The sequence below is a fragment of the Thermobia domestica genome, chromosome 3 (genome assembly GCF_964235325.1).
Source record: "Thermobia domestica chromosome 3, izTheDome1.hap1.1, whole genome shotgun sequence".
In the NCBI taxonomy this organism is placed as follows: domain Eukaryota; kingdom Metazoa; phylum Arthropoda; class Insecta; order Zygentoma; family Lepismatidae; genus Thermobia; species Thermobia domestica.
The window spans coordinates 71596788-71611232 of NC_137456.1; the positions used below are offsets into that span (position 1 = coordinate 71596788).

Consider the following 14445-nt stretch of genomic DNA (forward strand, 5'->3'; position numbering starts at 1 on the left):
ATTGTGTTGCTATCCCTATTTCTTTCTTCTTTTTCTCTCCAATTTTCTCAACCGTTGTTCCATTTCCAAAATCTTGTTAGTCATCGCCTGCATTTCCTGATCCCTAGACATAAACTCCATAAACATACACTGTAACACTTCCAGCTTTGGGTTCAAGCTTTCGACCTCTTTCTTCTCGTTTAGTTTACACTGTCTGGTATTTTGAGCTTTTTGTCCTCCTTCCCTTTGTCTATATATTCTAGATCTGTCAGCCTTATTTAAGTTTCTGCTAGTGACTCCTCCATTTTCAGCCCTAATAAACCTCCCTTCGGTATAGTCTGCTGCTATGTTTGAGTTTGGTGAACCATTTTTTATTGTTTGCTTATGTTCTTGAACATCTTCAGCCGATTGTAAAAACATTGTCCCTATATTTAAAACCTGATTAGCGTCATCCACTCTTTTCGATTCTAGAACCTCTGTACTAATATAAGTTTTTTTAGTATTTTCCCTTCTAGACTTGCTGTTACTTCGTAGGAAGTCTTTCACTTTCAAATATTTCCTTTCTGTCCGTGCAGAGCTTAATATGCAAGCTCTTGCAAAATGGTGTAACCCTGTGCAGCTGAAACAACGCTTTCCATGAGCTGGACACTGTCCTGTTATATGTGATTTCCGACATCTCTTGCACCTAATTGGACCTTCGTTTGTCTGACTCGAAGAGCGAAATGACGACGAATCTTTAGTTCGTTGATTCAACCCTCTTGGCTTACCTAGGCCCCTCAATGTGTAGCTAAGTTGATTTTGATTAGCTTTCAATTCCTTAATTTCTGACTGTAATTGACAAATTATTAGGTCCCGTTTCCTGAACTCGTTCAGCAGCCATACATAAAGCTCTTTTTGACTTCGACTTTTCATTTGCTGTAACATATCTTTAGTCGTAGATTCTTTGCCGTTCGACTGCGCCATTTGTTACGTTGTTAATTATTCAATAGACAAAGGTATTAACTTTATATACTCTTACTAATAATCACCAATGGTGTCAAAACAACTTTCAAACTACTCCAACCATTTACTGTATCTGTGTATCACTGGATACATTAACGTATAGAAATCCACCCACTAAGGTTCAGAAATAGACTTGAGCAACTAACATCGAAAACTATACAATCAACTCAGCCACTTTTGGCTCATATCAAATCTACTCATAATCTCTACCACTTATGGTTTATAACAAACTTAATTACCACTTCTGAACGTACTAACAACTTCAGCCACATCTGGCACATTTCAGTCATCAACTGAATACACATATAAACAATCACCTAGTAACCCTTTTTATTTTCTAAACCTAATTACGTTCTTCTTTTGTTTACACTATCTATATACTAACCTTTAGCACTTTTCACTCCCAACATCTTCCTTGGTATCACCTAAAAACGAACTGCACCACCAGACTCCCAACAACCCGGAGACCCAAACCGATCCGGTGAACCGAACAGAACCGGTGACCCAAAAGTATTAGAAATATCAGCTCTGAAGAATTTCTGCAGAATTTTATAGTTGATTAATCATGTTCACTGCTTGAACTCGAACATTCAGTTGTTTGATTTTCAGTGTAACATTTCTTAATTAATATGTCATGTTTTGAATGTTTCAAATATTATTTCATGTTTATTCGTCTCTTGAAACGTCGTTTCTGAACGTAACCTATACAAATAAATAAATAGAAGAACAAAACATTGTTCTGGCTCAGTGGTATCTTTTATATTCTAAGCAACAAGTTTTACAAGTTGACTAAACTTTGACGATCCTTCACAAGAGAAACATGTAGCTTACTTTTTTGAGATACTGACACGTTTGTACTTTGATAAACCTTGTACTTATCTTTCAGTGTAATATTTGACACATACTGACACAAACAACAAGCGAGAAAGAAAATTATATTGTAATGTCTATTAGCTAGAGACAATAACAGTCCGGGATTTTAGCCCTTCACCTAATTTATTTTATAAAATATTACAAAACAGTGTTTGTATCTTATGAATATATCAGAATCTTCCTTATAACAAGTGAGTTGAAAGAAGGAAATATTCTATACAGGATCACTTTAGCTCATAGTAGCCTTTAGGGCGTCTCGTAGCGACTTGAGGATACGGAACTTTCGTAAACCTCCTTAGCTCATAGCAGCCTTCAAGGCGTCTTGTAGCGACTTCAGGATACGGAACTTTCGGTATCTCCTTAGCTCATAGTAGCCTCCAGAACGTCTTGTATCGACTTCAGAGTACGAAACTTTCGGTAACCTCCTTAGCTTATGGCAGCGTCGAGAGGTTCAGGTTGTAGTTACGGATCCCCTTAACCCATGGCAGCCCCCAGGGATTTAGGCAAGATAGTACTCCTTCGTCCTGGGCGATCTCACGAGTAGGTATAGGTTAAGCGATCAATGGTCAACTGACACTTCTTTCCTCTTCGGTTCCATTTTTATAGGTGATTTCTGGGTGGCTCGTTTCTCCTCGGCTCCCGTCGTGCTGGCTTCGTGTCTTCCTGGTTTTATGTTTATCGTCTGTTGTACTGATGTTTGTGAACCATAGCACGTGTTACATGGATAATATGTTATCGCACTGAAGGGTGAGGATCCTTAAAATATCCTATATGGTGAAAAGGTAATGAGAGAGAACATAATCATGTTTGTTAGAATTGAATTTGTAGTTCAGATATAATCCCCATGTGTGATGACGTTTTGTCTCTGGATCTCATCGAGTCCGTCCGGGTCATGGGTCTGTCTAGATTAGACCGGGTCACTTCAAATCATGGATCTATCCGGGTCAATCTGGGTCATGGGTTTGCATGGCTCACCTGGTAACTCCGACTCATGGGTCTATCTGGGTCACTTCAGTCATGGGTCTGATACCTCTGGGTCACGGATCACAAAGTTCCTGATCCATCCATCAGTGCTAGCTTAGCAAGTGGCTAGGGGGCTTAGTACCCCCTACGATAATCTTCTGAAACTTTCTGTTATTTGTTTTTAGATAAATATATGTTCAAAAAATAACCAATCCAGAATGTAAGGTAAAAAGTATGTACAGCTCAGTTACAGATTCCGCATACAATAAATAAATAAACAGTTTTGTAGTGTTCCTTAAAGACTATTATAGTCCAATAACTAGGAAATTGGGCTGCCTACGTGGCTGCTTCGAATACACGCAAATATTAATTCCTTAAAAAGTAAATGAATGGCATAGCGCGTACTTGCCAATTACCCGTAACTTGCTACGCATTTTATATGTCATAATTAATTTCCTCACTTATTACAGGGCAGAAAGAAAAAGCACTAGACGTTTGAAGAGAAACATAGAATATAAATCGCTTGAATCTCTGTTGCTGCCTGATACTGAATCTGTGCTTGTTCTCGGTGGTTTGGAATCCCAAGCAATATTGGGTTTCGGACATAACAAGGGAAGTACTATATATAGATATAATCCAGAGCTTGGCCAATGGAGCAATGTCGGTGAAATGCCTGAGCCGAGACATTATCATGGAGCCGTTTATTTAAATGGAGATATTTACATCGTTGGTAAGACACTGTTGCCTATTTTATAACACTATCTTAAAGTATCTAATAGCTGTAACTAGAACAAATTCAAAGAATGCTTACATAACATGTTTGTATTGTTATTCGTTTATTGACTTTCGAACTATGCTGTGCATAAGTAGACCCTATCGGAAATATTATAGAACGGCCGTCCGTTTGTCTATCAAAAGTATCGAAGCAAAAACGGTAAGAAATATCGAGAAGTAGTTTCTGGAATCGATTTAGCAACCCAAGAATAGCCGTCTCATGCGCCAATCCCCTATTCTAAACTGAAGTGGTAAAAAAAAAAAAAAAAATTAATAAATTCCGGTTTCAACGTTGATCGCCATAGTACAAAAATGGTAACAGATAGCGTTATTTTTAGAATTGCTTCAGCATTTCAAGAAAATACACTGTTTTCACCTGCATTTGTCTCCTAAAATCGAAACTGTTAAAAAGTTACTATTATTTTCGGTTTTAGTGTTGATTACAATAGAGAAAAAACAGTAAAAGCGGGAAGCGGTTTTATAAATCAATTTCATTTCCTGCATATACTCTTTATTCAAATCGGACTTAATTTCAGGTATCAAACATTGATCGTCATATAATAAATACGTCATTATCTAACGATAAGTGGTTCTTTTCAATTGATTCAGCGTCTTAAAAAAAATGCAATATCTTCTCCCGCACCTCTCTACTATAATAAACGAAAAGGAATATATTTACTACAATTTCCGGTTTCAATATTACTCTCCATAGAGCAGAAACGATTAGATATGGCGAGAAGCCGATTTTTGAAATCTATTCAGCACCTTAAAGAATAGATTTCATCTCATACGTAATCTATTCAAACCGGAAATATTGTAGTAAAAATTAAGATTTTCCTAATTCAACGTTGACATACAACAAAAACAGTAATAGATAGAGACAAGTGTGTGTTTTTTTCAATCAACTCAGCATCTCAAGGAAGGTACCAACTTCACCTGCGTCTTTCTACTAAAAGCGGAAGTGACGTAAGTTTACTACTACTTCCGGTTTCACTACGAATTTCCATAGAATGAAAAAAAGAACATGTTAAGAGATAGCGAGAATCAATTTTAAGCTTTCGAAGCTCCTCGATTAAGCTTTCGAAAAATCTCCGACTTTATTCTTCCAATGCAACTGGAAGTTGTAGAAAAAAAAAAAAACAACAATTTTAGTATTGAGTTTAGACTGGTGCCAATTTTCAAAAAGATGCATATTAATCGATCAGGAGGCATTTTTGGTGAAAAGCAGGTAAATATGATTTTTAACATAATTAGACCATGCTGAATTCAAATATTTTGTTTACCAAGCTGGAATTTCATTCTGAAACCTTCTAAACTATAGTTAAAATATTCAGATAAATGGGTAGCAAACATGAAATTAGTGTTAATATAAATGTGTACGCTCTACATCTCCTCTGAAACCACAGGACCAATTTAGATTAAAATTTGCATGAGAATTCCTTACTACCAGACAATGAATACTATCGGGGTTAGTCATCACTACCTAACCCCTTTCCTTCAGAGAGGTGGGTGGAAGGAGAAAACAATGCTATTTTGATTGTACTAAAACGGCAGGAAGAGTTTGTATGTTCCAGCTTAACGCTGGAGTTAACCTGAACAATTACAACCATACTTGATACACAAATGTCTTATAGTATGAAAACGTATACTGTAAGACACTACTAGCACCCCTACGGGTTGTAGGAAAAGGGGGGTTTCAAGTAAAAATAAGCGAAGCGAAAACGATTGATATTTGGTCTCGAACCAATAGTTTTCGGGGTCGCTGAGATGAATAGTGAAACTCCATATGTCTTTGAAGTCTTTTAATATGTCTTTTAATCCCCATCGGCTAAGGTGGTGAGAGGAGCGAGGGTGAGAAGGTGTGATACGTTCGAAGGAGCTGAGGTCCATTATTCCAAACAGGTTTCCATGATCCACCCCTTCTTTCCATCCATTTTCCTCAGGATTTAATTCCGGTATTATTGGTTCCATTGATCTTTTCCAGATGTACACAATTAAGTTGACTCTCTTTAGATGCTCTTTGACACTCGTTGGGTCTGGGGGGAGAGTCTGTGTTGTTCTGTTTCGCTTTTGGTTTTCGTACAGTCGGATTCGAGTTTTAACGTAGTCCTCATCCTCTTTCCCGCCGTAAGAAACTTGATGGATGGATTTCTTTCCAATTGCCTGCATTTCGGGTGTAAGATGAGGCTCTTCTCCAAATTTAACTAAACCTTGGCCAATTCTGTTTTGTGAAGTAACTTTTTGATTACTAGAATTTTCGAAACTTTAAGTAGAAATTATGTCACATCAGAGTCCGTAATATAGATTCAGACAGATAATATAGATTCAGACAAATGAGGCCCTAAAAAGAAGCAGATCTTCATGACATTAGCATACCTGTTATGATCAAATTTGAAAGAATGGATAAACATGGTCTTTTTCTTTGAGTCTGTTATATGCATTTATACTAATGACTAACATGTCAGTATCTTTAGAGGAAATCACAGCAGGTGTCACTTTGGAAAGTGTTGAAGCATGCAAAATCAGTCAAGTATCTGCCTCCTCGTGATTGCATTTATAATTTTTTTCGTAACTCCATAAGTACTTTAAAGTCCAAGAGTCACCATCTGTAACAACTACTGGATATGGCAGTTTTTCCCGAATTGAATTCTTTTTCCAAAATTTTACCAAGAATTTTGTAAGTTTAGGTTTGTTTTCGATACTTCGAAGAAAATCTCTTCAGTTTCTCCCTTGAGGCATGGATGTTTCAGCTGACCCTATATGAACTCGTGTTCCTGCTTCTGCTCTTCTTCTTACGCATTTTTTTATCCTTTCCTTGTGGTATACATCAAAAACATTATGAACAGCAACAGCCGAGAGTGAGTCTGCTGGAAAACATGATGTAAGTACTACCGGGCCATATTCACTCCAAGTCTTTTTCGACTGGACAGTGTTATTGGTTACCATACCATCAATCAGCCATGTGGCATTCTCTGGAGCACGATTTTCCTCAGCTTTTCCTTCTTGTGTCACAAAATTTCGAAGTTTAGCTTTATCATCAGTTCGCATACTGCCATCTGGATCAGCAATTGATAGTGATAAGCTGGTCACGCAATGTGAAAATGCTTCCTCTTTGTCTGGATACTGAGAATAAAGTAATCCAAAGGCTTCTTTGTCTTCCTTGATTACTTCTACAGTTTTTATTGTCTTCTTCAAGTCGAAGTCTGAAGTCTTTGAGTTTTACGTCCCACGATTATGCCGGTTAGGCTAAAGGAGACGGTGATGATGAATAATGAATGAAATGGTGGAATGAAGAAAGTGGGAGGAAACGGGAGAACCCCGAGGAAACCCACGCACACGGTGTTTGTCCACCACAAAGTTCACATGGCGGGGGCTGGGATCGAACCCAGGATCCCTAGCACCAGAGGTGAACGCTCTACCACTGAGCCACCGCGGCCCCTTCTTCAAGTCGAGTCATAGGATTGTTGCGCTTGACGGGTGCAAAAACATCTACTTAATTGGACTTGAATCTTTCATTTATGAAGGTTTTCAGCTGTATATTTCCTTCACTATGAGATCGCAAAAAATCTTGTACTAATTTTGGTAGCACTTCATATCCTGTACATATATTCGTGACTGGACTTTTATAAACATTCTTATATTTTCTTAGCTCACGGAGTAGATTGGACATAGGTCTATGTTTTTTCATTTAGCTTAGCAAAGCTAAGGTCTCTTCTGAATGGACAGCTTTAGTGCACATTATAGTTCTTTCTTCCAGAGATTTTCTTAATTTTGCTAATGAGTGTGCATTTATTACAAAATTGTTGGCAGCTTCAACAGCTGCACTATAACCGTCTCTGTGAAGTCCAACTCTTACTTCTCTATATATTGTAACCTCTATAGCTGATTACCATGTATAGCTGAAAGTGGGTCTCCTGTAAGATTGGCAGAAAAGCCATCTAGCACTATATCTTGACATGCTTTATGGTTTTCTTGTTTTAGGATATCCATGCTGATATAAGAAATTGTCAAATCTTTCGCATAATTGCATATATCATAGAAAATACACGATAAAGAAGATGTAGTTGAGCCTGTAGATGAATTTCAATATCATGCTCGCGATCTGCTCGTAAAATAGCCAGGAACTTACTCTCACACAATATGTAGTCTGTAACCCATTGACCAGATTTACTACTTTCATCCTTTTCAGTAAAGCAGATCAGAGTTTTTCGAATTTCGAGTCATAAAGAATGTTCTGGAGGTTTTCTGGGGCTTGGTCAACTTTGAATTTTCATTTAATTTTTGGTACAGCTCGTTATTGTATGATGGCATTTTTCCTTCCAATTTCAAACGTACAAGGGCTTCAAAACTTTGTTTATGAAGCCTTGTACTACCATGAGCAAAATAAATGACGCGTGTCTTTATTTTTAAATTTTTTGAAAATATCTCTGTTTTCTTTATATGTTCGAAATTTCGGAAGGTTTCCCCAGCAGGACAGGTTAATAACAAACCCGTTTTTAATATTTGTGTTAGATATTAGCTTAAAATAAATAAATTAGAAGCAAAAAACATTAAATCGACAGAAATCTCGAGAATTACCAACTCTGCTAAAGTGGGAAATTTTCAAGAACGCGAGGGAATTCTGCAGTTCAACACGAAGCAGCGACATCTATGTCACAGAGAAATGTGAATAAAATCTACAAACGAAACTTTTAACGAAATATATCTAATATGTCTTATTTCGTGCATTATCTGCAAACTCCAAATATATGAATATATGACAAGTATTAACGTAAAGATAGAGCAAAAAGTGGAAATTGTCTATGGGAAAGGACGAATTGGTAGCGCGACAGTAATGAAAAATCGTCTTTACCGTAGAACAGGGTCAGTTCACGTAAGGAAACAAATAGTTCAGTTAGTTAAAGCAACTAGTCTGTATGCCGAAGGTAGCGGGTTTGAATCCAGATGGAAGTGACGTTGTCATTTTTATTATTATGGTCATTTTATTTATTTTTTTATGTGGGAAAGAAACAAATTGTAACATATGTGTAAAATTCATGACGATACCAAAAAAAAAGAAAAAATGTCGTTGTCGCACTTGCATTAGCAGCCCTAATTTTGTTTGCAAAAAGTTTAGTAATTATTTCCCCTGTGCTCACTGCTCACTATACGTAATGCTCGCTGGCGCGTTGTTTCCCAGTAAATGTTAATCCTAATTTGGAGAATTTTATAAAGTTTCACAATATTTCTCACTAGATAGTCTTCTATCTACTTGTTTGGATATTTTGATAACAGATTTCCCTATTAAATGTTTAATTTTCCCTAGATGTTTAATTACGGAAAAGTTTTACAATGTATTTGTATTAAATTGAAATTGTTTTGAATTTACCACAGGAGATAAGTAGCTCGAAGGAGGAAAACTCAAGTAATTGATATTCTAAGTAAAAGCTACCTATTGTAGAATGATGATACTTCTTGCCATCAGCACATAATCTTCACGTTAGAGAGTCAGACAGAAAAAAATTCTGGTTTTTCCTCCCTATGACCACCCATCTTAAACCTCTACATTCCATTATTCGTCTCACAAAATTTCGGTGCTCCAAAAACATTCATATAATAATAATAATAATAATAATAATAATAATAATAATAATAATAATAATAATAATAATAATAATAATAATAATAATAATAATAATAATAATAATCCTGAATATGCCATCCTTACATAATGTAAGGATATCTTAGTTTCTTAGTTTAAATCTTAGATATCTTAGTCTAAAGTGCTTTCTTTAGTAATTATTTGAACAACCATGTAGGAGGGGGTACGGCGTTTTATTTTGCCCCTCTCATTTCAGTACCCTTCCAACAGAAAGTAATTTCTCATAAGCAGGGTAGACAAAATGAATAAGAAATATATTTACAGCATCCTCTCCCCTTTCATGATTGGAATATCACGTAGCATTTTTTTATTCTACCAAAGATGGCTCTGTGCGGTTAGGGGTAGGTAACTAAATAAATACCTAATATATAGCGCCCCTTGATTGTAATATTACCGCTTCTTTATTTGTACGAGGGAGCCCCAACAAGGTGATAAAAAGAATAGGAAAAATGTCTATTGAATCCAGTGGCGGATCCAGCACAAACTTCTGGGAGGGGGGTAGTGAAAGATTCTTTTGATGATGTGAAGCTGTCACAAATTACCACTTAACTAAACTAAACATAATATTGGGATGAACTGGAACCCAGTCAGTTTAAATTGATGTAAAAGTTTAATTTTTGGCTTCATATTAAAGTTTTGGTTTCAAATGAAAATTTCAGTCCCAGTGGTCAAGGATCAAATCTCGTGGGGCTCTTCAGTGTAGGCTAATACGGGCCCCTTATGAGAAAAGGCAAAAATATTTAAATGTTTCCAACGTTCGAATTTTTCGTCTATTTTAAAGAATTGTTGGGCTTCGTATTAAAGTGTTGGTTCCAAATGGCAATTTCAGTCCGATGGAGAATGATCAAATCCTGGAGTCGGGGGGGCTCATCAGTATAGTGTGCTACGGCTCCATTATGGGAAAATGCAAAAATATGAAAATGCTTATAACTTTCGAATTTTTCGTCTATTTTAAAGAAATTATTGGCTTCATATTAAAGTCTTGGCTTCAAATGACAATTTCAGTCCTTGTGGACAATTATCAAATCTCGGAGGGCTCTTTGGTGTAGGGGTCTCGGCTTCTTTATGGGACAAGATTCACGTAATTGATATTGCAAAATTGTTTTGTATACATTAGTGTAAACTTGCACCATTTGGTTAATTTTACCTCTTATATTTTGCAGATTTCAAATTCCAAGCATAGTTACTTCTCAAAGCTAAAAAGCACTTACTAGTTTCAAGTTTCATTAAAAGGAAATGTCTTTTATGAAAAGTTGTCATGGAGTAGACGAACGAACAGGCACCCAAACATTGGTTGAGTAGGACGGTTGAAACTCGTTAAGCTCACTTCAATTACTATTATTATTATTATTATTATTATTATTATTATTATTATTATTATTATTATTATTATTATTATTATTATTATTATATTATTATTATTATTATTATTATTATTAATAATAATAATAATAATAATAATAATAATAATAATAATAATAATAATAATAATAATAATAATAGAGCATTCATGGGGTCCGTGGCTCGACTCCACTTCGCGCCAAGTGAAATTTGAGCTAGACAAATACCGTGTGCATGGGTATGGGTTTTCTTGGAATTTTCCATTTTCCTCCCACTTTCTTCATTTCATCATTTTATTCATCATCATTCTCCCTTAGCGTAGGTGCATAATCGTGCAACGTTAAACTAGATATTCCATTTAATTTTATTTTCAATAATAATAATAAACAATTAATTCAACTGAAAGAACTGTAATTTATGTTGACGGCAATTATCATAAATATGCAACCATTATAAAAACAATGCTTTGAGTAGAAAGATAATCCTTCCCAAGTGTTAACGAATGCGCACGAGATAAGACATGTCTCGAGAAAGAGACGAGACACGCTTTGTGACATCCAAAAGAAGACGTAACAAATGTTTTGGACACGAGATAGCTTTTAAAATGTCTCGTCTTGTCTGGAATGTCTCGAAAACAAAAGTATAAGTTTTAAAATTATTTTTAAAGATCTATTCTCTCAAAAGTAGCTCTCTGCCTTAAAATTAATAACGGCACTTGTGATTTTTTTTAAAAAAAATAAACAATGTCTAAAGTTAATAGTTAACTTTTCGAAAAGAAGCTTCATTAAGGGTGAACCTGAAAGATGTCCACAAACTTCGGGAGATGATTCGTGACATCAAAAGGAGACAAGTAGCAGTTTTCGAGTTCAGCTTCGTTGTCGAGATACAGGGTTGCCAACTGGTCGTGTTTGAGAAACTCACTCGAAATAAATTCAACTCCAAGAATAAGCTACTACAGGTCAATTGACTTATACTATACAGCAAGGTTAAATATTTGTTTGTGAAGTGTGTACAAAATTTGCCAGTGTCCTTTCTGAGAAAATCGTCGAGAAAAAGTCACCTCCAAGAATAAACTACCCCTCGTAAATTTTTCTAAGAGAAATATCTGATACTGCAATATAGGGTTGTTAATTAAATATTGATTAATGAAAAATAAACAAAATTGTTAAAACCATTTTGGAGAAAACAGCTTTTTTCGATTTTCGGCTGTCAGTAAACCACACTTATTTTAGGCGGTAGAAAAAAATGGGAAAATCTCCTGTAGGAATACTATGTAAACCCTAAGTTTAAAATTTGGTGTAGATACGTTGAACGGTATGGCCTCTAGGCGAGTGCACAGAAAAGTGTACCGAACGAACGGACCGGAAGGACGGGTATCGAAAAATCACATTTCCGGTATGTAGACGCCATGAAGTATGTAAATCCGTTGAAATCTGATTTTGATATACTATTTTCACAATCACCATATTTTCTTCTCTCTTTTGTCGCTCGAAAAAGAAAAGCCTGAGTTTACCACAAAAGGCTGGGGTGTTTACCAAAAAATATTCAATTACAGGGCCACCGCACTAAACTTTTTCAATTCAATTTCTTAACTGTGTTAGGCCGCAGTTGTTACTGAAGTGTGTATTTGGATAATACGAAAAAAATATCGTATTATTCAAATATATCGAATGTCAGATTATCGAATAAAAAACTTCGATTGAAGAAAATCCACACTACAAAACTAACTCACACTTTGAGCACATTTTCATTAGACATATAATAGAGCAATTAATGCAATAATTGTTTATGAAATATGAAAAAATCAAATGAGTCATTTTCGAGAAAGTCGTTCAAAAAGAACACGTCAGAAGTAACCTACCTCTTGTGAATTGTTTCGAATAATGAGTTAAGATATACTTTTGCTTATTAATGAAATATTTATTTGCGAAATTGGAACAAAATCGCCTGTCGTTCGAGAAAATTGTTGGGAAAAACCTTGACCCCCAAAATAATCTATCCGTCGTAATTGTTTTTCATAGAAATGACTTATACTAAAATATAGGGTTATTAATGAAATATTTATTTATGAATTATCAATAAAATTGTCCACGTAAGTTTTGAGAAAATCGTGAGGGAAAAATAACTCCCCGAATAAACTACCTCTTGAGGATTCTTTCAGGGTAAGCGAGTTATTCCATATTATTAGGTTTTTAATGAAATATTTATTTCTGAGTACGAACAGAATTGCTTGATTCATTTTAGAGAAAACCGTGGAGGAAAAACACCCCCAAGAGTAAACTACCCCTCGTATATTTTTTTCAGAACAAACGAGTTTTGCCATATTGTTCGGTTATTAACGAAATATGTATTTTTGAAATACGAATAAACTCTTTTGAGTCATTTTTGAGAAAATCACCCAGACAACACACTCCACCAAGAATAAACTACCCCTCGCATTTTTTTTAGGACAAACGAGTTATTTATGCCATATTGTTAAGTTATTAATGAAATATTTATTTATGAAATATGAACGAAAACACTTGAGTCCATTTTGAGAAAATCACTGAGAAAAAACTCACCCCTAAGTATAAACTACTCCTTGTAGATTTTTCTCAGATAAATGCCTTATACCACAAAATTGGGTTGCTAATTAAATATTGATTTATAAAAAAAGAAAGAAAACAAGATCGTTAGAGCCTGTTATTAGAAAATATATTTTTTCTATTTTCATCGTACAGGAAACTACCCTTGTTTTGGGAGTATGAGGGAAATAAAAGAAACTATAGGAAATACTATGAAAATCTTAAACTAAAATTTGGTGCAGATAAGTTGAACGGTTGGCTTCTAGGCGAGTGCACAGAAAAGTGTAGCGAACGGACGGATGAACAGATGGACATGTATCAAAAAATAACTTTTTCGGTATTAGGGGCTATAATACGTGTAAATTCGTTGAAATCTCAAATTTGATTTTTTTTCGATCACCATACTTTCTTCTCTCATGTGTCACTTCAAAGTACAAGGAACTCAGAACTACAGATAAGAGACACCTACTTTTACACATAGACATTTATTGATTTAAAACTGTTTTAGTTTGTCATTTCACTTCCAATTGAAAGGTTTTACCATGACTAACGGCACACCAATGACGAGACGGAAGTTTTGAGGAAGTAAATGCATTTAGAAGTCTAGACTACATTACGCCTATCAGCCTGTTTTTACTTCTGCAATTGTTGACAGTTGTAATTTCGTCCAAACGCTACATGAAATAATTCTTGGTTGACGTCATTGTGTTACTATTTTAGTATTGTTCTCTTCAGACTTGGTTGAAGTTTTGTCTTAACGGTTATACATTTTTTCTTTCTTATTTCATCGTTACACATAAGAATAAAATGTTCTGGTGAGTGGATAAATTCGAACCTACGAACATTGAGTTTTCATTCTTCCAACACATTACCAATGGACCAAGCTTTGTCTTCACGTTAACGCACGGTTACAGGGTTTATTACGATTTAAATAAAATGGCTGGCTGTTAGAGTTTCCTGCCCAAATATTTCGATAAAAAAATTTCATTGCTTCGTAGATACGTAGAGCAATGTTTAGATACACATTTTAGGATAGTGCATTTTAGTGTATATAATAATTTCATGCCAGATAAAAGCTAGATAAGTTTTGATAAAATGTTTCATATGTAGTTCTCAATAATAGACTTGCTGTTCGGGGTGAAGTTTCGATGTTCAGCATTGACTAGCAGTTTTTGCTATTAATATCCCGATTCCCTTCTAACAATATTGGCAGTGGACAAAAGTTAACCCGTGTTGAAGCTTTTTGCTCCTAATTTAATTATTTTACTTTATTATTTAACGAATATATTGAAAATTGTCAGCAGGCAC

At 35.3% G+C, this 14445-nt stretch overlaps 1 protein-coding gene across 1 annotated transcript in view; it reads left to right on the forward strand.

Annotated features, from left to right (window-relative positions):
• Positions 1-14445, forward strand: part of LOC145680496 (uncharacterized) — an 84335-nt gene that overhangs the window by 29607 nt on the left and 40283 nt on the right. Inside the window, exon 4 of the mRNA XM_081751079.1 lies at positions 3288-3547. Within this exon, the coding sequence (XP_081607205.1) occupies positions 3288-3547 (260 nt within the window). The remainder of the gene's footprint in view (positions 1-3287; positions 3548-14445) is intronic.